Source organism: Sminthopsis crassicaudata, chromosome 4 (assembly GCF_048593235.1).
Source record: "Sminthopsis crassicaudata isolate SCR6 chromosome 4, ASM4859323v1, whole genome shotgun sequence".
NCBI classification, from domain to species: Eukaryota; Metazoa; Chordata; class Mammalia; order Dasyuromorphia; family Dasyuridae; genus Sminthopsis; species Sminthopsis crassicaudata.
In genome coordinates, this window is record NC_133620.1 from 31266249 (window position 1) to 31292700 (window position 26452).

General features: G+C 35.2%; 1 protein-coding gene across 10 annotated transcripts in view; it reads left to right on the plus strand.

Annotated features, from left to right (window-relative positions):
• The window catches only part of EVI5 (ecotropic viral integration site 5), a 214584-nt gene that overhangs the window by 109537 nt on the left and 78595 nt on the right, over positions 1 to 26452 (plus strand). For 9 of the 10 annotated variants that reach the window (XR_012481898.1, XM_074266231.1, XM_074266227.1 and 6 more), the window contains 5 exons: positions 374 to 434; positions 6044 to 6097; positions 8447 to 8479; positions 9039 to 9185; positions 22858 to 22992. Coding sequence is in view for 9 of the 10 variants with exons in the window: in XM_074266231.1 (XP_074122332.1) it covers positions 374 to 434; positions 6044 to 6097; positions 8447 to 8479; positions 9039 to 9185; positions 22858 to 22992 (430 nt within the window). In the remaining variant the exon portion in view is untranslated. The remainder of the gene's footprint in view (positions 1 to 373; positions 435 to 6043; positions 6098 to 8446; positions 8480 to 9038; positions 9186 to 22857; positions 22993 to 26452) is intronic. The other variant, XM_074266229.1, reaches the window with a different exon arrangement.

Below are 26452 nucleotides of genomic sequence, written 5' to 3' on the forward strand. Positions count from 1 at the left end.
TGTCTGTGAAGATTGTGATAATGTTACCCATTAGCGTCATTTGTCAATGTGGATGAGACTATATCTAATAAAAAAACTATAAGACATTGTTTAGTTGAGTTATGATTCATACAATTTAAGTTTTGCAACTCTATACCAGAATTTGATGAAAATTTAAGGATTCTTATTTTATAAAATGGGATGAATTATATAAGATTGAAGGACCCTGTGCTTTTTTTGTTCTTAACATGATTTTTAAAATGATACTTCTACATAAGCATATTTGTAAACAGTGAATTTCATCAACATTTATCCTTTTCTGCAACTTTTTAAAATTTGGATTATTCTGATTACTTTGAGAAAACTTAAATCAAAACTTTTATTTTTCTCTTAGGTTAGAAAAGGAATACACTACAATAAAAACTAAAGAAATGGAGGAGCAAGTTGAAATTAAAGTAAGCATGAGGAAGCAACCTGGTCAGACTTGTAAGGAGGAGCTCCAAGGAGCTGGACCTACAACGTCAGGGGAGCTCTGGGTTCTCTTGGTATTGCCACTGGTTTGCAGTGAACTTAGTAATGAGAGTTCTTTTTTTGTTGTTGTTTATTTTTTATTTGAGAGTTCTTTTCTTTTTTTCTTTTTCTTTTTTTCATTGTACTTGCCAGTCAAGTACTGGGGGGGGGGGGGAATAATTTCATCTCTGTGGTTTATGAATAGACACATAAACTGAATATGGTTGAATTTCTAAAGGACAGCTAATTACTTTTCCTCTTTGTTGGACTACATAGTGAGATCTGGCTTTCTTGGAAAGGCATCCACATCAGCATGTGCAAGGATCAGTTGTGATTAGACAGATAACTGAAATTAGGCTCCTCAGTATGCTTTCAGTGGAGCTGCTTTAAGGACAAAGGGAGCTGACTTAGTCTCCTTGTTCCCAAACCCATGGTACATACTCATTCTCAGACTTCACCCTTTTCCTAGCCCCTGCCATCCATTCAATTAAGTTATTTTTTTAAATAAAGAGCTTTAAAATTTAAAAATACATTTACCCCATTCGTAATTTATCTCAGAACTTTCTTCCTGAATAAACAGTAATAATCAAACATGGTTAGTAACTTACATTTGAAGTCATATGCATATATGTATATATAATCAATATTTATATCTGAAATAAGTATAACATATAAAAGATATTTATAGAAACCCCATATTAAGAGAACCATTGCTCCTCTATCAATTAAAAAAAAATAAAATTATGCCCTGCTAAAATAAGAAACTGTTATATTTATTCTATGTACTGTCACACTCAGTATATGTGTACATAAAAATTGACACACATATTTACATGCACATATATTCATTCTTATTAAATTTCACGTTAATTTCTTCTTAAGATGCTCCCATGACTCTTTTTCAGTTTAGTTAGTGTAGTCTTTGACTGGATCCTAGTCAGTATATCATGGTACTCTATTAAGCCTTTGTGGATCAGATGCCAGCATTCTGTCTTTTCTTTTTTATAAGCTCTAGCTGATTGAAAAGGTGAGCATCTGTTCTCAAAGGCACAATAACTTCAGTGATAAAAGCAGTTGGGTTCTTTTGAATGAGAATTAGTAGGTCTGATTAAAATACCACCTTCAGCCTTGGAACAATAAAATAAATAAAAAAATTTTTAAAATGAACCTCAGCAGTTTGTGGCGCTCTGACTTTCTCTAGTCATTGGGCCATTGGGTAATGATCTCACTCAGGTGAAAGTTGCCAGGGAGTGCACTCTCACATTATAGAATTCTTTTGGTTTTGAACCTGTGACTGGATGAGGAGCCCCCTCTGGAGGGGGGGAGGGGGGGGAGGCAGGGAGCTCTTTCAGTCTATTACAGAATATCATAGCCAGCCACCCTTAAGTTAACACATAGCCTTTCCTGTGTGGAAACCTTGCTCAAACTTGCTCAGTAACACCTTAGAAAAAGAGTCCGATGTGTAAGCCCTTGCTTGGGCATTAATTCTCCTCTCAGACAGCCCATAGCCCAGCACTGTCCTCATTAGGGCTTGGATTATCCAACTCAGAGTTCAGTTAAAAACTCTGGGACTAAGAGAATAAGCAGCCTGAGCCCTGCCACACTGCCAAAGCTCTTTGGAGAAAAGCCATCCTTGGAACAGAGAGAAGGTCTTCCTGGGCCACTGGAGAGACGGAGCATCAGTGTTATGTTAACGTCCCTTGTCGGGCAAGTTGGCCAGCGTTAGTGCCAGCTACGAGGTGGGAGCAGAGACAGACCATTGCGCACATTCTCTTGGTGTGTGACATTATCCAAGATGAACTACAGGAGAAAATTAGTCCCCAGCTGTATTCATTGTCATGGCACATTTTTACCATCTTTATGAGAGAGTTCCTTCATGACATAGTCATATATATGTAAATCATGAAAAATAATTGTTAAAATATATCCCTTTGGACCTGCTTTTTTCTATATCCAGTACTTAATTCTGTCTGAACCAGTATTCATAACACACACACACACACACAATACATATATACATACATGCATACATTCATACACTGGTCCAGATGGAATTAGGTACTGGATATAGGAAAAAAAATATTTATATACACATACATATATTTGTAATAAATATCAAAAACAGATAAAATTCAAAGGAAAAAAGTAAAATCTAGAACAATTGCATTTAAACAAAAAGCATGAATCTTGTTTTTAATTGATTTTATTTTACTTTTAAGAACTTTCCCTTTTCCTCTTTAAATTCTTGATCTTAGCCTCAGTATGCCAAGAAACAAATTCAATTTTTGCAAAAATCCAAGCAAAACTTTCTGATATTGCAAAGAAAAAGGCAGAATTGCAGCACAGAAACTATTCACTCAACATTTATTAAGACAACATTTAAAAGTTAAATCCATTGTCACACCTATGAAAGTTTATGCTCACGTTCACAAGAAGAACCCAATATATTCATGGATTACTTTTTTGTTTAATTTAGACATTCACTCTAATTTTTAGGTACTCAAAAAATAACACTGTATTAATGGTTGTCAAAGTATGACAACATTACAAAATGTCATCTCAAGAAGTGGGGATAGTATATGATTTGAGGCTTTGAATATTTGGAAATATAAATCAAGAACAAGAGGCTGGAGAGAGACACTCACTAGCTTCTTATCCTTTGTATTATTAAATTATTCCCTTCCCTTGAGTGACTCAAGTGAATTAAACAAGAAAGTTAACTTTTAAAAAGACTTTTAGTAGTATATGAATTACTTTATGATTTTATGGGGGGTTTTGTTCTTTGGAATTTTGGAATGAGAAAGGAAATAATTTACAGATCTCAAAAGTCACACTGCTGGTATATGCAAACAATGAAAAGGGATAGAAAAATGTGATTAAGGAAAAAATATGAAAAAAAGTTTAAAAAGAGAGTGGATTATTCACCTGGATGAACAAAAACATGATTTCAGAAGTAAAATTAGCACTTGATTATTTTTCCCCATTTATTATCCTATTACATATACATAATCATTTGCATATGATCTCTCCCATTGTATGTGCTCCTTGAAGGCAGGAACAGTATTTTTTTGGCATGTCTAGTGCAAATCTTCACAGTATCAAATATATAACATGTGTTTAACAAATGCTTTTTGAGACTTTTTTGGTATGCATTTTGTAACAAGAGATCAGTGAGGATGGACATGGGAAGGAGAGACTATAAGTGCTTGATCTTTTAAAACAAAGTTGAAATTGTGAAATTGAATTCTCTATTTTAAAAAACATTAAATTTTTGAAGAGCTGCTTGTTTCTTCTTCCCTGTTAGAATGCTAACACTGTATTATCATACACCCCCTTCAGATGCTCAAATAAATTTACCTTTTCTGAGTTTGTCTTGATTCTTATGTTTATTTTCCAAAGTTTTCTACTCAACTCTTACACTTTTCATAAGAAATGCTTGAAACACCTTTATTTCATTTCATTCAAGATCCATTTTTTTTTCCACTTTCTCTTTCAAGCTATCTATTCTCCTAGTTCCTCTAGATCTTGTTTAATTTTTTTTTATCCTTTGCTTTATTTCTTGTAGGTATTCATGTAATCTTTGTGAAAATCCATTTTCCTTTTATTTTCTGCTTAAGTTATTACAAATTTATATACTATTTTCTTCACTCTTAATTTCTGACTTAGGGTTTGTGCCAAGACCAGTTTGTACTTGCTCCTGATCCTTTGGTTGAAGCATTTGACCCTGTTATTTCTTGCTCTGGATTTCTTGGGTTCTTGCACTGACTTGTTTTTGCTAGAGTTAAATCACCAGACATTCCCCTTCTCCCTACCCTTGATCCTTGAAGTTGATGTGCTGGGTCTTCAGTGCCCTCTGACTTTTCAGAACAGTGCCAGAAATCTCAGATTTCAACTGTCACTTTTAAGGCCTCCCAAGTTCCCCCTAATGGATTTCTAACAAATCTGGGGATTTCTGACATCCCTGGGATTTCTTAGGGGCTCACCTCTCCTTCCTCCTGATAGAGTTAGAGTTTTCCACAGCTACAAGAATCTTTGGGTGCTCTCTGGTTACTCTCATTGGCAATAGACCATTTTGCCTGTACCCAAGCCTTTGCTTGTTTTGCTGACAGTCTCCAATTGCCCATGGCTTTTTAACACTGAGAAACAAGAGGTAAAAGAAGTGACTTACTAGTTTCTCATTGAATTTCTTATTAATTTTTCACGCTGATATAAGTTTTGGGCTTTCACTGGAGTGACTACATGAGAGCTGAATAGTTTCCCTCAGTGCAGGCTGCCATCCTGGCTGAAAGTCAGTGGTCTGGTGAATTCAACCTCAGCAGTATTTCTTGTATCTGTCATCTCTCAGGTTAAGTAACTGTCACTAGTTTTGGCTGTCACTGCCTGTTTCGTGAACTGTTTGAACAGCCTCTTACTTGGCCTTCTTGCCTGGTTCTTTTCCCTCTCTAGTCATCCTCAATGCTGCTGCCTGATATTCCTAAAACCCAAATCTGCCATCCCCTTGCTCAGTAATTCTGACTGCTCTTACCTGCAGGGTCAAACACTAACCACACTGCTTTGCATTCAAAACTCTCGACAGCCTGATTCCATGATTATGCCTTATTCCCTTTCTTCTACTCTATCAAGCCTGCTTGGTATACAGTACTCTGTCTCTGCTCTCTGGACCTTTGCCCTGGCCTGGGGACCAGTGAGATGGGGGACCTCTTTTATCTCCAGCTCTCAATCTCTTCAGATGACTCAAAGCTCAGGTCAAGGCCACATCCTTCCTAAGGCTTTCCTGCTCCTCTCTCCTGCCTCTTCCCACCTCAGCTGCTAGTGCTTCCAATGCCCCACCAATTACTGGCTTTTATTTTGTATATACTTTTTCTGTGTACATTTTGGCACCTTTGAGAAAAAGCCATTTCCTTGGGATGTTCTTCCTAAGAACTAAGTGCAATCCCTGATGCAGACAATGCTTGGTATATGCCCTATGATCGATTATATGGCATCTGTTAGCGTCAGAAAGCACCCATATATGGCTTTTGATACTTTCCATCTGTGAATCCTGGATAAAAATAAGTTATTCTCTCTGCTCCTCACATTATTCTCTAGTATTTATAAACTAAGTTATAGATGGTTATGATCTGTTCTTTATGTTCTTGGAAGACAATTCTCTCTATATCACTGTAATAACAAATCCTTTGCTAGAAATTTGACTGTCACTATGAATATTGCATAGTGTTGATAGGAGAGTTTTTCTTGGGAATTTTTTATTGCTTTTTTCTATGCTTGGTACATATTCAAGTGTTCTCAGTAAAAATTTGTGGGTGATACTCTACTTCCAAAGAAGAAATATATGCTGTACTTTTTGCTGTTTTTTAGCAGATGCCTATGAAAAAGTGTCATTAGTAGCAAAAACATTTTAAAATTTACTTTCTTTGCTTATGTTTTATCTAAACATCATGCCATTTCAATGTTTGTTGAGCTGAATTGAATTATGTATTAATAATAATTTGGACTTAGGTAAAGTTTTCTCTATTTTGAGACTACTTGAAAACATTACTTTTATTTCTTACAGAGATTACGCACAGAAAATAGACTTTTAAAACAGCGCATTGAAACATTAGAAAAAGTAAGTATAGTACTGTTTAATTGGACTTCTGTCACAATTTACATTTGCCTTGGCGGGGATATTATGTTAAGTGAACATTGCATGGAAAATGTAACATATCTGTCCACTAAATTGCAATATTTGCTGCTTAGCTGCTTTAGCTTCTTGCCTGTTTAAATAACTTGGCATTAATAAAAAACTAAATCTTGCGTGCTTTCAATGTAAAAGTTCAAACTGAACTTTTTTTTTTTTTTACAATGTAAATGTTGTTTTATCTAATCAAGTCAACAAAAATTCCTTTATTATTTTAACATTACAAGTACATTTTTTCAAAAGTTATCATAATTTTCCAAATATAGCTTAAGTCCTTAAGTGATTGATTTACAGACTAGCACTGGCATTTTTGGATAGAGGAAGTTATTGGTCATTGATGGAAATTTTATTGCCTGTTATAGCAGATTTCATTATAATATGAGATTTACACTTTAGGTCTTAGGAAAAACTTATTTTCAACTCTGACCTTTTCCCTCTGTCATTACAGTTATATAAACTATTTTTACTGGGCTGAACACAAACATTTTGATAGGGTGTAGTTAATTTAGTAGTAACCTATTTTAAATTAATTTCTCCCTTCTAACTATATATTTTGGTTTTGATACGATAACAAATTTTATGTGTTTGGACATCTTTCCTTTACTCTTTTGATCCCAAGTAAGCTGGTTTATCATGATTTTTAATTCACATTTATGTATCATTTTTCATTTCATGATGCATCTTTTCATAATAACCCTGTTGTATAGATTGTGCAAATATCCTTACTTTACAGATGAAGAAATTGAGACTTACGGAAAGTGACTTTCTCAGTTTGTCAGAGCTTTGGTCTTCTGATTTTCTCTGACTTTTTATATTAAAATGGAAAATTAATAAAACCAACCTAAATTTAATTTCTTTTTAGTAGTCTGTATTTAAAAGCAGAAACTAATAAGTAGTGCTTTTCAGGGTATTGCTAGCTTATAAATAATATAAATATGCTATAATCATTTAAGTTAACTCAAATAATTGAAGAAATATATGTAATTTTTATTGTTGGCATTTCTGTGTCTTAATTTTTTTTTTTTTACTATAATGTTGTGAAATAATGTATATGGGCAAGATAATATCTTAAAACAAATGTGTTTATATTATTTTATAGATAACAGCACATGTATATTTATCATTAGAATTATTAAAACTTTTAGTGTCTTTGGCAGTGTGGCTGAGGTACGTGATTATTGTGAAAATATTATTTTTAATTTTTAAAAAATCTGAATAACTATATATATTGAATAACTTACTCTATAGTTTGAAGTTGATTCACTTTTTAAAGCTTAGGGTTTTTTTTAATGGCAGTTTTGTATCTTTAATTTTATTCCATTAAATGTTTTTTGTTTTTTTTTTTTTTTTTGGATAGTATAACAAAAGTGCCAAATTCAATATTTTAAAACATTGTGGTCAAAGGTAATCCTTTCATATTTGTCACATAGAGACAGATAGATATAGAAATTGTTTTTGGAAGCAGCCATTCTCATGGAAGATGTATTTTAATTTCAGTGAAACTCTAATATTATAGTTGCTTTCAAGAATGATGGATTTGGAACTAGAATTCCACAAAATTCAGCTCTTTTCTGTTTTGTGTAAGGAACCTTGTCATGAAGTAGTTATAAAAATTATCATAAGTATCTTTAGTTCTGCAACAGCAGAGTTATCTACACTACTTTATTTCTAGATTTTGATAAAGAACCACAGAATCCAAGAACATATTTTCTTTATTTGATTTTTGTGGTAAATTGTTTCACTTTCATTCTGGACATTCAGTTATGTAACTTTCCTTGCTTTGCCTCTTTGGAAGCTTCTGTCTCACAAGCGCCACTGCACTTTGTAAATTCAAATGTGTGCTCAAATTCTACCTTCTTTCCATCCATGTGACCTGAGCCCTTCAGTGGGCTGTGCAGAGGTGTGGATGAAGAGGGGAGGGGATTGGGGAGCCAGATGGAATGAAGAAAGTGGTAATTGGGAAGCTTCAGAAACAGTCATTTCTAAAAAGTTCTTTTCTCTGCATCAGGCAATTTAGAATTTATGTTAATCTGCCAAAAGCAGTTTACTTTCTGTATTTTACCTCAGTCTTGGAATGTTTTTGTCAGAATAATAAAAACTAATAGCTTAAAAATAATTAAAATTCAAATTTCCTAATAGAGTACATTCTCTAAAGTTCTTTATGAAAAGTAGGTGGAATTTGAGCATAATTTGTCTCTTTCTATTCTCAATTTTATCACTTTATCGCTTTTGTTTTATTTCTTTCCCTTATATTCCTCTGAATTTTTCCTTTTATAGGAAAGTGCTTCCTTGGCAGATAGATTGATACAGGTATAGTTCTTGAGCATTTTCTCCAATTTTTTTCCCCTGTCCCTACTAAAAAATAAAACAACAACAACAACAACAAAACCCCACCAATAATCTAAACATTAGACTTTGAAAATCCTTTTGTAATGCATGCTCATTTACATGCATTTTTTAAGGAAATATTTTAATTCTTCAATCATATGAGCATAAGCCATTTTTAGTAGAATTCTGGTTTATTTTTAGGTTTCATTTAACCTTATTTGAAATTCTATTTTAAATACTACAAATTGTAATCCCTGGATCCTGTGAAATCCACTTCTTATATTGGAAATGTTTAATTGATGCATGTGCAGCTAAATAATATTGCATGAACTGAATTTTGCAAGAACAGTTGACTGTCAGTTTAATTTCCCATTTAGTTCTCCCCCAAAGGCTCAAGCAGTGCTGAGCTGATAGCTATTGATTACCCAAAACTGTGCTATGCTCTGAGGTTATTTAATATGGCAAAGTAAATAGCTAAACCTCACAAAGGCAGTCTTTCTTGCTTTACAATTGCTTTACAAAAAAAAAATTATGTCCTAAGGGACAAGTGACAAGAGCCCAGGAGGCTGAGGAAAACTACCTCATAAAACGGGAGTTGGCCACCATCAAACAGCAGAGTGATGAGGCCAGTACTAAACTGGAGCAAGCTGAGAATGCCATCAGGGAGCTCCAGGAGCAGCAGCAATGGGTAAGGAGCCTGGGAGCACTTGTCTCAACTTTCTCATTCGCGGTTTTTTTCATTTCAGTGTCCATGCACGATCTCTTGTGCTCTTCGCCTAAGTATTTTGTTCTGCATTCTGAATGATCTGGGATTGCTCAGGGCCAGGAATAGCCATTCTCGGCCCTGGTAGCAGCTTCCCTGGGGTCCTCTTCTGTTCCACAGCTTCTCAGGGGATACACGGTGCTCTGCCTGGTGGGCTCCTTCTTACCACTCGGCTGGCCATCCAGATGTCATTTCAAGGTGGTCATTTAGTCCCGGCAGGTATTTGGACTCCTTGGCTTGGTGAGGTTTTTGCATCCCAAGTTCAGGCAGCTCTGGCTGGAGCAGATCATGGTTACGAAGTGGCAGGAAAAAGCAAGTTTGGCTAAAATCAGAGCCATGCATGGTCCCAAAAGGAAGAAGGGAAAAGAATAGAGGAGTGAGAGATAGTGAGGAATGCAGGACTGCTAGATTGTGAGCCTGGAGGACTCAGGAAAGTGTTGGCACGCTACTTACAGGGGAAGGAGGAGATGGGAGAAGCTGAGTTTAAGATATTAACTGGGCATCTAATTTGAGATGTCTCAAGACAGTTGGAGATGCAAGATTGAAGGTCACACGAAAAATTAGAACAGGAAAGGGAGATTGGAAATTCATCTGCATGGAGATGATCTTTAAATTCCCAGGAGCTGAAGAGACCACCAAGTGCAGTAGTATAGAAGGACAACAAAGAGGGCCCAGGATAGAACCTACGGTAAGAGGGTGTGATTTAGATGAAGCTCCAGCAGAGGAGATGGAGTAGGAAAGGTTTTCAAGGTAGGCAGTAGTGTCCCATAGAAAAGCTAAATAAAGAGAGTTGATGTTTGAAGGACTAAAAAGTAATGGAAAAATAATTCTCTGTTGAGAATCACCACCTAAAAAAATACTAGTGACAAACAACTGAAATGACAGGTTTTATTTTTTTCCATCTTTTGCATTTGTGGAAATTATCATTTCGATGAGACACAGGAATGACAGAAAATGCATAATTTGTAGTTATGAAAAAATAAGTCAGTAATGTTGTGCATTGTTAGTAAAGCAAATTATGTAATATCTTAACCAAATTAGGACACCAATCTGTACTTGTGATTGATCAACAATTTATAAGGATGCTGTGTTCAAATTTAGTTTTTCCACATTTCTTTTTGAATGTTGAAATCTAGAAGTTGTTCAGAAAACATCAAAGGCTTGGCAAATGAGACCTGTGAGCCAAGACTTGTTTAGGCTATTAAAGTTTTAAGGCTACTGTTCAAAATGAGAAGGGGACAGGAATTGGAGATGATGATTCTTTGCATGTCTAAAGAAGGCTATCACTGCTTGAGCTTCAGAAGATAGTTCTGAAACCCAGGGGTGGGAGTGTCAGGGATTGCTACTCATGGGAAGAGGAAGCTTGCCACCTACACTGAGTTCTTCCAGCATGGGGAGAACCTGAGGTTCTCATCAAGATTCTGAGATGTCGGAGCAGCTGGGTGGTGCAGTGGATAGAGCACCAGCCTTGAATTCAGGAGGATCTGAGTTCAAATCTGGTCTCAGACACTTAACACTTCTTAGCTGTGTGACCCTGGGCAAGTCACTTAACCCCAGCCTGGGGGGGGGGGGGGGAAGATTCTGAGATGTCTAAGCAAAGATTAAGTGGTAATATAACTATCTTCAATGTTTTTTGGTCAGCAGTAGTTTTTATGAAAAATACAAACAAATATGAAGGTAACTTTGTATCTATAAAGAACCAGATTTGGAACAGAGGAAATTATATTTAATTTCATTTATAGAGATCAGTTAAATGTAAGGAATAACTTATTAGTTATTGTAATTTATTGATTAATGGTTTACAAGTTAACAACAATTAGCAATAAAGTAATAAATCAAATAAGCCATTAAAGGAAGTCATTATCAATAGCTTTGGAAGTTCTTAAAAATAAGATTATTCTATATTTTAGGTTATCTAGAAACAATTACTGGATAAGGTCACATATTAATTATCTTGAATTGAAGCCTGTCTTTTTTTAAATAATTAAGTTATTGGTTTTCATTCCATTTACCATTATATTTACTTTTAAAGAAATGAGTATTGCAATTTTTTTTTTTTTTTTTTAGCTCTCATATCTTATAATTCCTTAGCTAAGATGATTTAGGTGACTATTTAGTCATTTAGTTTGGAATGGGAAAGTCGTCAATTTTTTTTTTTTTTAAGTAAAGTCAGTCAGTCTTTTAGTCAATTAACTAGCATTACTTGTTCCAGCTGACTATATAACAGTCTCTCTACTGAAAGCTCTCCTTGAGGAGTTTACATTATAGTGTGGAAGCCAACATACAAAAAGGAGCTACATACAAAATTTACAGAGTAGAGAACAGAGATCTTCTTCAGAAAGTGGGTTTGGGGTTGAGCTGTGAAGAAGCCAAGAAAGCTCATGTCAATGAATATTGTCTAGCCCACCAAACTTACTTTGCTTTTGGGTAGATTTGTTTATAATCATGTGGCCTAGAAGGAGATCAGACTTCTTCCCTTAGCTTTTTTAATTAGAAAAATTATTTTTATATTCATCTTCAGTTTAAATGATGCAAATATGTGGTGATATTTTCCCTTAATCTGTAACTAGTTCATTGAAATATAAATTATATTAATAAAGATTTTTAGTTCACATTGCCTTTTTATTTATTTATTTTTTTCAGTTTAGTACAACAAATCTTTTTTCTATTCACTATTACTCTAAAAGCTAACTTAAATTCCCAGGATAAAATATTGTTATATGTATTAGTTTTTAAAATAAGATTTTAAACTAAGATAATCTAAGAAAGACTAGGAAAGAATGGGAATAGGAATGTATTAACATGTCCATCTGTCACTTTTGTTTACAGATTGCTCCAATTCATTCATTGTGGGGAGTAGAAAGTGATTTACTCACAGCTTTTTAGGGATGCATCATTGTATGTTCAGAAATGTGCTGCTTTTTTTAATTCCCCTGTAATAATAGGTGGTATTACCTCTTGTTAGGATAAAATGATGTAATATTTGTAAAGTGCTCTATAAAACTTAAAATTCTACGTAAATGTTAGCTACTGATGTTTGAACCTAGGCCTTCTTGACTCCAAGTGTGACACCCACTAGGTGGCGCCATAGAGCATGGAGGCAGGAAGACCCAGCTTCCCAGCTCTGCTCTGGCTTCAGTGGGACCCTGAACAAGTCATTTCATCCGTTTGCCTCCGTTTCCTCATCTGTAAAGTGAAGGAAATGAAAAAAACCTCTCCAGGATCTCTGCTAGGAAAACCTCAGATGGGTTCAGGAAGGGTCAGCAACACGATTGTACCATAGACACTGGAGAACCAGACTATCCATGTCAGAAACATTGCCTTTCAAATAATTTGTTTTATATTTTTGAGTATGACAATGTTAGAGATTCCAGATATCACATGAGCATTTTAACAAAGCATTCAGGACATCAGCTTTTCAGTTTGCTGAATATACTTTGATTTTTGCAGCATCTTCTCAGCCCCCAACCTCCATATTGTAAAATTTCTCCAAGCCAGGAATGGGATATGTGTTTTTGGGTTGAATTGTGTAATCTAATCCTATATTGTTTATTTTCATCTGGAAAGTTGGGTGATATCTGCCTTTCTGAAGTTGTCCACATCTTTATGATAATCTAGAGATTTAAAACATTTGTTTCCCATGTAACAAGATTTTTTTTAAGTCACTTATTTTAAGCACATTGCTAAGATAGAATTCTAAATCAAGCTATTCCCTTTTTTCTCCTTCAGATCTCACCAGTTGGTTAATCTCATTCTCCATGCTAATCCTCATTTTGTTTTGGGCAGAAGGTGAACTTGATCTCTAAGGTCTCTTTCTGTTCTTCGGTGGTTTGGTTCAGTCTTCAATTCCTGGCAGTTCTGGAAAAACACACATTGTTACTTATAAATGTGTCATCAGGTTGTCTTTCTGGTGACTGAGATGGCCATGTAACATTGAAGAGGAGGAAGAAGAGGCTTTCTAACATCTATAAACTTCTCTGACTGTGTTAGAGTTTGAAGAATGATTTTATTCTCTATTTCACTAAGGCAGAGTATTGTCAAAAAGAGAGGCTACCTATCCAATAAAAGAATTTTGTCAGTTCAATAATAGTAAACATTTATTAAATGCCTCCTATAACATGCCAGGCACTGTGCTTAGAACTGGGGGTTTGCATTTTAGAGGAGGAGATTGAAGAGTTGAGGGAGGGGGAGAGGAGACTACTCATGGAAGGCAGCTGGAAGGGGAGAGGGTGGTACCAGAGGGAGAGGACTGGTCTGGGAGAAGCATCGAGTGCATGGAGCTGAAACCCAGCAGGGCAGCTGGTGTAAAATAAAGAAAAGGAAATGCTGAGCCTCGTTCTATAAAGGAAGGCTTTGGGAAGACTTTGTAGCTCTACCCTCCAGCTCTCAGCTGTTGAGGGACTGGGGAGGTGACCTGGGAAGTCAGTACCAAAGCTGAAACAATCTCCATTGGTGAAGTGATTTCTGCTGATGAGCTTTTCCTGGAGGAGGCCTGGTGTTCATGGAGAGGAAGCATAGCAGGGAGAGAAATGAAGGCGTAGGAAATGTCAAGTCCTGTATTAAGGGAGGTGGTGGGGACAGTTTTTAGCTTCTTCCTTCAGCTCTCCAATCAGAGGGGAGAAGCAATTGCGGCATGCCTTTGCATATATTGAAATGGAATATTTGCTTTGTATCTTGTAGGATTGTTTTTGAGGAATGATGATAGACATAAAAACCATAAGATAGAACTATCCCATAATTGTCCTTTCTATAAAATGTTTATTATATTTAAACTTAATTTATAATTTGAAAAAATTGAAAATTACCAAATAGTGTCTGCTTCTTTCCCATGGATAGGTTTTTCTTTTTTAAGCTTTTTATTTTCAAAACAGGCACGGATAATTTTTTCAACATTGACCTTGCATAGCTTTGTGTTTCAGATTTTCCCCTCCTTTACCCCACCCCCTTCCCTAGATGGCAAGCAATCCAATATGTGTTATACATGTTAAAATATATGTTAAGTCCAATATGTGTAAACCTATTTATACAATTCTCTTGTTGCACAAGAAAAATCAGATCAAAAAGGGAAAAAAAAGAATAAGAAAACAAAATATAAGCAAACAACATCAAAAAGAGTGAGAATTTTATGTTGTGATCCACATTAATTTCCCACAGTCTTCTCTCTGGATGTAGATGGCTCTCTTCCATAGATAGGTTTAATTGTTTTGGTTTTACCTATTTCCCTTGGTAACTAATTATTGACCAAGTTTGCTAATGATTAAAGAACAAAGCAGTAACCCATTGGTTCTATTTAATGTTGCTTTGTAGATCAAGCTCCCTCATATTCATACTTTATTGAGAAATAAAGTTTAACCTGGGAATGAGTAAACTACTATTCATTGTGCTTTTTTAATATCAGCATTTAAGCTAACATTTATTAAAAATCTAGACATAATCAAGAACATTCATGGATATAAAAGGAAATTTCATGGTGAGGGTAAGGATTGAAGTCTATTTAGGATGAGGGACCAAGGTGATAATTATTACCCCTGAGAGATTAATACAATGTAGGAAGGCTTCCTACATGCTGGGTAAATTTTAGGGTTTAAGAAAAGACCAAAACAAACATTGAGGTAAAATAAGAACATGTGGAAGGCTTGTAATCTACATTGATGGGGAAAGTGTTGACATTGATGAAAGTCTAAATCTATCAAAGTTTTAGTACTATAATGTTCCTCAGAGATAGTGTGGATTCTCTTCCAGATTAGTGCAATAAAGTGAATTATATCACAATAAGTTAAAAATTTTTTGGTTTCTCAGTACATATAAAAGTTAAGTTTGCACCATATTGTAGTGTATTAAATGCAATAGTTTCATGTCTGAAAAAAATGTATGTGCCTTAATTAAAAAATACTTTATTGCTTTAAAAAAATGCTAGCTGTCATCTGAGCCTTCAGTGAATTGTTATTGCTGGTGGAAGGTCTTGAAGCCATGGTGTTAATAGCTACTGACTAATCAGGGCAGTGATTGCTGAAGGTTGGATTGACTGTGGCAGTTTCTTAAAATAATATAGCAATGAAGTTTGCCCAAAATATTTAGGCCATTGCATTGTCCATGATATTAATTGAGCTAATTTTTAATATTTTTGTGTCTCAGGTGAGAGATCTAAGATCAAGACTAGGGACTAAGACAAGGAATGGCCAGTCTACTGAACAATCAAAACATACCCAACATTTATCAGTTAGGGTCACCATCTTAGAAGATCATCGTTTGCAGTATCCCAAAACAGTTACAATAGTAACATCACAGATTACCATAACAGATATAATAACAAAAAAGTTTGAGAGATTGTGAGAATTGCCCATATGTGACAGAGACACTTGTGAACACATGCTCTTGGGAAAGTGGCACCAATATGTAGGATTGCCACAAATCTTCAAGTGGTAAAAATATCTGCGAAACACAATAAAACAAAGTATGGCTATATATGTAAAATTGCTATTTAGTGAAGAAATGGACCTTAACTTTCAAGGAATTAGTGGTCAGTATGGTAGAAGAGAGAACACATATCCAAGTAACTGTAATACAAATCAGTACTTAAAAGAAGCATACTGGGATCATTTATAATGCAGAGGAAGGAAAAAAAAGCTTCATAGCAAAATAACAAATTAGGGGATAGCTAGGTGCAGTAGATAGAGCACCAGCCCTGAAGTCAGGAGGACCTGAGCTCAAATCTGTTCTCAGACATTTAACACTTCCTGGCTGTGTGACCTGGGCAAGTCGCTTAATTCCAACTGCTCCAGGAAACAAACAGACAAAAAACACAATTAGCCTGGGTGGCAGGATTAATAGAATTTTAACTAATTGAGAATGGGAAGGAAAAATGGTATTTGGTCTTCAGGGAATCAGGGCATTTCAGATGTAAAATACACCATATGTAAAGGGACAGTTATAAATGCAAGGAATTTGTCAGTGAAATTATAAAGAAGAGAAATGATAAGAGGTAAGGCTAAAAAAAAGGGAAATAAGGGCCAGTTTATGGAAGGTCTTGAAGCCCAGACTTTTTTCCTCACGTACTTCGGCCACTTCATCATGCTTATGGCTACTTCATAGTTTATATAACTAGTTGTATTAGAAATGTGTAGTAGACTGCAGCTGTGTTGTCATCATGTAGGTGAAATGTTTAGGTGATTTTTTTCATAGTTTGGCTCTAGGTACAGTACTCTTGCTCCAATTTTTGCTTTTTAATTAATTAATGCTTAGAACGTGGTATTAAATGTTTTTCACATTCATTCAGCAAACATTTATGGCATTTCTTTTTGAAAGAAACGTTTGGTAAGCTTAGTTTTGATTATTGGAGAAATTATACAACAGATTACTAATGGAGTAACTTGTGAGTATTGGAAAGGGAAGTGGTGATCATTTGAAGCCAGTATGGCCTTGTTAAGAATAAGTGCCACTAATTCTGTCTCCTTTTTTTTTTTTTGACGTAATTATGAGACTGGAAGAGAGAAGAGTGCTGCATGTTCTATTCATCTGAATTTCACAAGGCATTTGGTAATCTCTGAGATTATTATAGATAAGATGGAGAGCTATCAACTTGGTATTAGTACAGTTAGATTATTTTTTAAACTGCTTGCATGCTGGGAGCCAAAGAGTAATGGTTAAGAATGGCGAAGAATTTGGGAAACAGCTGAGGATGTTTTGTCTGGGGAGAAAAAAACTTAGGAAAGGGGTCATCTAAGTATTCCAATAGATGTCATGGAGAAGGGTAAATTCATCTAGTTCAGGATCTCCAGGAACAAAAGCAACTCCATGCAATATAATAAAATCATAATATTTATATAGTACCTGAAGGTTTGTAAAACGCACTATAAATATATCCTTAATTGAGCTTCATAACAATTCTGGGAGGTAGGTTATTGTCCACATTTTACATATGGGGAAACTGAGGCAAGCAGCTGTTAAATGACTTGCCCAGGGTCACATAGCTAGTGTCTGACACCATATTTGAACCCAAGTCTTTCTGATTGTGAATCCAGTGCTTTATTTACTGCATCACCCAGTGGCCTCTGTTGCTAATTACTGGTTTTACTGATGTATGAACACTGGACATGGTAGTGTTTGCTCAGTAACTTCAGGAGCCACACACATCTTAGCTGTCCTCTCTACTTTGAGAAAAGTCTAACTTTCTGTATAACTGCAAGCTGGTTCTTAATCCATAAATCAAATGATATAATTAGCTAATCAGGTGTCGGATGAAAATTGGCAACTGTTTCATCATACAAAAAAGCACAATAAGCAAATTTCAAAATCCTTAATATTACTTAATTTGTAATTCAGATCATTGCTTTACTCCCTGGAATTTACTGAAGTGTTCGTTTTGCACATCTATCCACATTCATAGTCAGATATAAGAAAGCACAGTCCATTCGCCTGACCAAATTAGTGCAGATATCCAGACGAAGAAAAGCCATTCATAGACTTAGATGCACGTGCAGCACTGCTCAGTCAGACTTGGAATGTGTCCATTTGTCCATTTCCTTGATCCATGCTAGATTCTTTCAGCTTTCTCTGGGTTTAGTTTAGCTAATTCTGGCCTTCCCTTCTTAATGTCATAGTCCTAGAGTTGAGAAATTATTGGCTCTATGTTCTTTTTCTTTGTGTTCTCCTTTCCATATTAAAACATTAAGACAGTTTCCATATTAAACTGTTTTTGTGTGTTAGCAGGCTGAAAGGTCAGAGCTCAGAACTTCATCTCAGCCCCACTGGGTCCTCCTTGCACTGCACATAGCACCCCTGGCTCACAGAATCCTTAATCTAGGTTTTGTGAACTCTTAAAAAATAAATTAAATTTAAGTGTAACTTATTTCCTTTGTAATCTCAGGTATTTTTTCTTACTAATTTAAAAATGTGACTTTTGAGATAGGGTCCATAGCTTCCTCTGCCTTTCAGAGTGGTCCATCACAGGTACAAAAAAGGTCCAGAACAACATTGGCCCTTGTCAAAGGCTCTTGGTCATTTCATGGACCTCTTTGTGCACTCCAGGTCTTCTTGTTTCCCTGCAGCTGTAGTGAAAGCCTTATTTTTTTCTTTAACACCAAACCCCAAATCTCTGTGTATTTCATAGGTTTTCCTTTGCCAGCTCACCTCCTAGAATAGGGCTCTCTAGATGTTAGAGTTGCTTACTTACAGAAGATCAATACTAGAGTTGCCCCAACATGGAATCTATGTTATTGGCCTACTTGATTCCTCCTCTTAGAAGAACATGTTGTAAGTGAGGAAACTGGAGTCTTTTCCTAGAGATTCCATCCACCTTAGTACATTGAATTTATAAAGTTCTGGATCTCAAGAAACTGAAACACATTTCCATCTTCTATTGCTAACCAATAGGTTTATTGATAACATACAAATCACTAGTTACACGTGTTACTAGCTCCTACACATGCAAAGTATGCTAGGATGTGTGCACTGTGTCTATTTTAGAGCTCTAGGCAACTCTTCTTTATAAATGGAATTTATCTGAAGAGATCCTTGTGGATGCATGGGGAACTCACCAACCAGCTTAAAAAAACAAAACAAACAAAAAAAAAAAACCGTCCAGAAGATGGAAGCAAGGTCAGGTGACAGAAGGCCGTGGCAGTCCATGTCAAACTGTTGTCAGGGATGGTAAGCCCCAGATGAGCTGAGATTAACCAAGAAAGCCAAGGACAGACAAAAGGATGCAATTGGCTTTCTTGGGAGGAGGAGGAGAATTAGGGAAGAGAGAAGTAGTGCTTGGGGTAGTGAGTGATTTGTTTCTCATTTTATATGTGTGCATTGCACAGAACAAAAAGGATAAAAGGAAGTTCATACCAAGTTAAATAAGAGGGGATATTTGAAAAGTCATAGAAAATGATAAAGGTACCATGAGATTGGAGGACAAACATCTGGTTTAAAAAAAAGAAAAAGAGAAGGAAATCATCTGTAAGCTCCAAGTCAATGAACTTGACTAGGATTCCTCGGAAAATTCTTGTGTAGTTTATCAAACAGACATCTAGAAAGAAAAGTAGACTAAGAGTGGCCATTAAAATTAGCCCCATATTGTTTTACTTTTTATTACCAGTAACTTGGATAAAGATATCCTTGGGATGCTCTTTTGCAGTTGATACAAAAGTGGGTGGGATGACAGAATCAGTATATAAGAGTACTTGGTAAGCTAGTGTGCTGAGCGAATCTAACAAAGTGAAACTCTAATGTGTGTGTGTGTGTGTGTGTGTGTGTGTGTATAGAGTACTTTACAAATAGGAGATAGGGGAGGCATGAATAAATAGCAATTCTGAAAAGGACCTGGAGATAAGTTAGATCTAGATAAATAGATCTGAGAATCATCAGTGTAAAGCCAATTGAATCCATAGGAGCTCATGAGATCAGCAAGTAAAATAGCTTAGAGGGAGAAGAGAAGAGGACCCTGGACAGAGCCTTGGAAGCTCCCCACTAACAAAACATGATATGGATGGAAGATCCCACAAAAGAGAACAAGAAGGAATGGTCAGGAGCAGAAAACCTAAAGAAAGGAAAATGTTGAGGGTGGAAGCGGGTAATCGACAGTGTCTAAAGTTTCAGGAAAGTCAAGGATGAAGACTGAGAAAAAGGCCATTAGATTTGGCAGTTAATTTGATAACTTTGAAGAGAGCAGGTTCACTTGAGTTTGGAAACCAGGCTATAAAGAGAGAGAGATTGAGAGGAAAAGAAGCAGAATCTGTTTTCTTGAGTTTAGCCACAGAAGAGAAGGAAACAGATTAGTGGATCAAGTGAGAGGTTTTGAGCCTGGAGAAAATGTGGGCAGTGGAGAAACTGCCTTTAGATGGAGACTGTTTTAAGATATGTGAGAAAATGGGGATTGTAGAAAGAGTAATCCACGGAAGAAGACTGCATGAAACGGAATCACTTATACATTTAAATGGATTGTCCTGGTACAGGAGAAAGATTACTTTGATTTTTTTCAGTGAGATATGAGAACAAGCATGTTAGTAGAGAGTGGGAAGTTTGAAGAGGGTCCAGAAGATTTAGAAGGGTCACTGTGTAGGTTAGGATAATGAGTTAATTAGGGAAGTGAGAACAGTGTGCCTTACAGGTTATCAAACTTAAATTTGTGCCAGATTCAATTTCATGATTTTGTTGAGCTTCATTCAAAAAGGACTAAGTAACAAGAAAAGGGAGTCAAGGTACCCAAGTTGCTGGGAAATACGTGTGTGTGTGTGTGTGTGTGTGATATGAATGAAGGGAATTAGTGCCAACTAACTAAGGGAGTAGAATGAAAGGGTAAAGCTTTCTGTAAGAAAAGGGGCTGAGCATTGAAAGAGCGGTGAAGAGGGGATAGGATACCAAGCATCCTGGGGGACACCTGAGCAAAAGCATAAAAATGGGGCCTCCCAGCAAGGAGGCCAGCTTGTAATACAGACTATATGGAGAATTTTAGGATTGCTTATCTAGTAAACTTAGAAAGTTGGGCTTTGAGAAAATGCTATGTTGGGGAATTTGGTTTTTATCCTAGAGGTAATAGAGAGCCACTGACAATACTTGGACAGAGTTGTGACAGGCAGACTTGTGCTGTAGAAAGACCATCTTGATAGTTCATGAATGGATAGATTCGAAGGGAGATTAATTGGAAGGGAGTAAAAGCAAGGATTTCAAGTTGGAGAATATTGTAATAACGTAAGTGAAAAAGTGAGGAGATTCTGAACAAAGCAATGAATTCCATTTTAGAAATATTTAGTTTGAGATGCTTATGGGGAGATTCAGTTGAAGGGGGAAAGATATGTATGACAGAGAGAAGGGGGTGAGGGAACGGAAAGAGAGAAAGAGACAGAGGGATGGAGGAAAAGAAAGAGAGATCTATGTAGAGATAATTGAATCTGTGGTAAGTGATGAGAGATCACCAAGAGAGAAGATGTAGAGAGTAAAGTGTCCAGGTCAGATCCTTGAAGAAAACCACAATTAAGGGGTAGAGAATAGATAAGCATCCCCAGTAAAAAATTACTATTAATATTTTCACTGTTTTCTGATGAAGCAGAGAAGTGATACATTTTATGTAGAATTCCTACCCAAAATACTGAGTTTGAAAGTCATTAAACATAAATGATGAATAAGAATAACACATTTCCCAATTATATGGTATAACTGATATAATAATAAAAATTTGAATGTACAACATTAATATAGGCGTTTCTTAGTTGATTAATGGGTTTCCATTGAAATGCCAATGTCATTGATTGAGGTTTTTGAGACACAGTTTTTATTCCATTCCAAAGAGCCCTTAAATCTGTACATATTTTAGATGTGCACATCCATCACTACCATAAAAAAATTAATAATACTCAATGCTGGTGGTGAATGTATGTAAAATGTGAAATTTTTAAAAGTGAAGTTTCAACTGTTTATAGAATAATTTGGAGGTGAAATTTTACCAGCACTTTGCAATTTGAGCCATGTTTGTCAAGGCTATTTGATCTTTTAATGCTGGTAAAATTCTTCAGTAGAATTATAACATACCCATTGCATCATTTTTTAAAAATGCTCCCATTAATGGGACTATTTTTTTCAGTAGAATATTTGATTGGTTTTCAAAGGTAAGTAATTAGCTCACTCCATTGTACTGTTCATATATTTCCTTAAAAGAGTCATAAGAAATTCTTTGTTGAATGATTTGTGGTATATACCATTTACCCCCCATTTGTTCACATTAAAATTGCATCTTTATTAGAAATAAAATTGTACTATTGTGGTGAATCATATTGCAATCCAGCTCATCATTAAAGGTTTCATATTTAATAATTTTTAGTGTTACATGTTGATAATTACTTAATAATGAATTCCATAAGAATGTTTTGAAATTAAAGAACTATTATACTGTCCACCTTCCAGTCTTTAAGCTGCAAAGTTAATAAATGCTATAGTCATAGTGACTAAATTATTCAAGTTGATTTTTTTTTTATAACAGCTAATCAGATCTCTTCTGCATTGTAATTATGGTACTTGTTTGATATTTATTGTAAGGCTTGTGTCATAATGAATAGAGCAGTGAGTAATGGGAAAAGGAAGTAGAGGTTTCAATTCCTACTTCCAGTTTCTTATGGCAACATCAGCACTTTCTTTTTCTAGAAGCTATCTTTGCCCTCTATGGAAATCTTGATTTTCATGGATAAACACATCTTAATAGTTCAGGAATTCAAAATGGTTCAAAGGCAATTTTTTTTTGTCATTTATGTTTTATTATAGCTTAGTTTTAAGTAGAATTGTAGTAATTATAATTTATTCTAGTGCAGTTATGAGTTTCAGAAATGAAATTACTGTCAGTATTTAATTATTTATTATAAATTTATGAATTAATAATTTATGCCAGATACTCTCTTGGGAATGATAATTTTTTTTCTTTTTGATAATTTGAGGAATATTTAGGAATGTCTGTTGACTGAAATGGAGTTGGGTTGGGGAAGGGTAAAAAAGGAAAAGAGCCTGCAATTGACTGGATTTCAGTATAATTAATAAGTATATAGTTGTAAATGTTTAAATGTATTTACACCTTTTAAGCTGTATATTTCCTTACAATTTTAATACATTTATCTGTAACTTGTAGCACAAATGCAGTTCCCGCTACAGTGAAAAGTTTGTGCTGCAATTAGAGGAGGAATTGGTTCAAGCCAGACTGAATGAAGCTGAATCTCAGTGTGCCCTGAAGGAGATGCAAGATAAAGTCCTAGATATTGAAAAGGTAATAACTGCTATTGCTACTATAACATCACATTCTAATATAGCATTTCACAGTTTTAAAATTATTTTCCTCAAAATAATCCTACAAGCTTTTTCAAAAACTAAAACAAAAAATTCACAGTACTAGGAATGAAGAAGAAATTTAATAAATAAAAGTTCATCTTAGGGGTTTTGCCTACAAGAATGGGTCCTGAGAGAAAGAAATTAGAAAATGACTCCCTCACAGAAGATCTTTGCCTTCTGTGATTTCATCAAATCATGGGTTCTTAGTAAATTACAGCAATGTCATTTTATTGCTCTTTATTTATTTAGAATGGGTGCTCTAATTTTGAAGGATATGAAGAATCTTATGGCCTTAAACACAATGCAGAATGGTGCAGTCGGGAATGGAAAACAGCACAGAAGCTATTTAAAGAGGAATAAAGAAATGAGGTCTTGCCAGGAACTTGAGAGAAACTAAATATCATATAAGTCCTGGATGGACTCTCTGAATGTCTTACCAACTAAAACCAAATAAAAAAATGCATTGGGTTTTGCATAGTTACTTTTTTACTTCCAGAGAAAACCTAGAAACATCTCTGTGATTTGATCTATCGTACATTCATTGCCATATAGAGTATATCATCAATTACAGCAAGAACAAAAATTACTCTATTTGGCAGATACTCCCCAGTATTTAAAAAGCCAATCTTAAATAATACAAACTTTAACAAATCTGAAGTTAACATATTAAGCTACCTATTAATGGGTTTTGTTACTATCTTATTTTGAGGGTACTGATCACCATGTATTTTTGTGACACCAAGTATTCCACAGGAGTCATACTAATGTTCATATATGGATTAACGAAGGTATCTGGTGATTTTTTTTTAATAGTTTTTATTTACCAGATATTTGCATGGGTAATTTTACAACATTAACAATTGCCAAACCATTTGTTCCAATTTTTCCCTTCCTTCTCCCCCTCCCCCCAAGATGGCAGGTCGACCAATACGTGTTAAATATGTTAGAGTATATATTAAATACAATATATGTATACATGACCGAGCAGTTGTTTTGCTGAACAAAAAGAATCGGACTTTGAAGTAGTGTACATTTAGCCTGTGAAGGAAATTCAAAATGCAGGCGGACAAAATTAGAGAGATTGAAAATTCTATGTAGTGGTTCATAGTCATCTCCCAGAGTTCTTTCACTGGGTGTAGCTGGTTCAGTTCATTACTGCTCTATTGGAACTGATTTGGTTCATCTCATTGTTGGAGAGGGCACATCCATCAGAATTGATCATCATACAGTGTTGTTGTTGAAATGATCTCCTGGTCCTGCTCCTTTCACTCAGCATCACTTCATGTAAGTCTCTCCAGGACTCTCTGAAATCATCCTGTTGGTCATTTCTTACAGAACAATAATATTCCATAACATTCATATACCACAATTTACTCAGCCATTCTCCAATTGATGGGCATCCACGTAGTTTACAGTTTCTGGCCACCACAGAGGGCTGCCACAAACATTCTTGCACATACAGGTCCCTTTCCCTTCTTTAAGATCTCTTTGGGATACAAACCCAGTAGCAACACTGCTGGGTCAAAGGTATGCACAGTTTGATAACTTTTTGAGCAGAGTTCCAAATTGCTCTCCAGAATGGCTGGATGTATTCACAATTCCACCAACAATGTATCAGTGTCCCTGTTTTCCCACATCCCCTCCAACATTCTGCATTACCTTTCCCTGTCATTCTAGCCAATCTGACAGGTGTGTAGTGGTATCTCAGAGTTGTTTTAATTTTCATTTCTCTGATTATTAATAATTTGGAGCATCTTTTCATATGACTAGAAATAGTTTCAATTTCTTTATCCGAGAATTGTCTGTTCAAATCCTTTTATCATTTATCAATTGGAGATTGGCTTGATTTCTTATATATTAGAGTCAATTCTCTATATTTTGGAAATGAGGCCTTTATCTGAACCTTTGACTGTAAAAATGTTTTCCCAGTTTATTGTTTCCCTTCTAATCTTATCTGCATTGATTTTGTTTGTACAAAAACTTTTCAATTTGATATAATCAAAGCTTTCTATTTTGTGATCAGTAATGATCTCTAGTTCTTCTTTGGTCATGAATTCCTTCCTCTTCCACAGGTCTGAGAGGTAAACTATCCTATGTTCCTCTAATTTATTTATAATCTCATTCTTTATTCCTAGGTCATGAACTCATTTTGACCTGACCTTGGTGTATGGTGTTAAGTGTGGATCAATGCCTAGTTTCTGCCATATTAATTTCCAATTTTCCCAGCAATTTTTGTCAAACATTGAGTTCTTATCCCAAAGGCTGGGGTCCTTGGGTTTGTCAAACACTAGATTGCTATAGTTATTGACTATTTTGTCCTGTGAACTTAACCTATTCCAACAAGTCTATTTCTTAGCCAATACCAAATGGTTTTGGTAACTGCTGCTTTATAATATAATTTTAGATCTGGTACAGCTAGGCCACCTTCATTTGATTTTTTTTTTTTTTTCATTAATTCCCTTGATATTCTTGACCTTTTGTTTTTCCATATGAACTTTGTTGTTATTTTTTCTAGGTCATTAAAATAGTTTTTTGGGAGTTTGATTGGTATAGCACTAAATAAATAGATTAGTTTAGGTAGTATTATCATCTTTATTATATTTGCTCGCCCTATCCAAGAGCATTTAATATTTTCCAATTGGTTAGATCGGACTTAATTTGTGTGGAAAGTGTTTTGTATATAGTTTCTGATTTTCCCTTGGCAGATAGATTCCTAAATATTTTATACTATCAGTAGTTATTTTAAATGGAATTTCTCTCCGTAACTGTTGGACTTTGTTAGTGACATATAAGAATGCTGATGATTTATGTGGATTTATTTTGTATCCTGCAACGTTGCTAAAGGTATGGAATATTTCTTTTTTTTTAATTAATTTTATAATTATAATTTTTTTGACAGTATATATGCATGAGTAATTTTTTTTATAACATTATCCCTTGCATTCATTTTTCCAAATTTTCCCCTCCTTCCCTCTACTCCCTCCCCTAGATGACAGGCAATCCCATATATTTTACATGTGTTGCAGTATAACCCAGATATAATATATGTGTGTAAATCCAATTTTCCTGTTGCACGTTAAGTATTGGATTCCAAAGGTATAAGTAACCTGGGTAGATAGACAGTAGTGCTAATATTTTACATTCAATTCCAGTGTTCCTTCTCTGAGTGTAGTTGTTTCTGTCCATCATCGATCAGCTGGAAGTGAGTTGTATCTTTTTTATGTTGAAGATAGGTGTGGATTATTTCTAATAGCTTTTTAATTGAAGCTTTGGGGTTCTCTATGTATACCATCATATCATCCGCAAAGAGTGATAATTTGGTTTCCTCATTACCTATTCTAATTCCTTTAATCTCTTTCTTGGCTCTTATTGCCAAAGCTAGCGTTTCTAATACAATA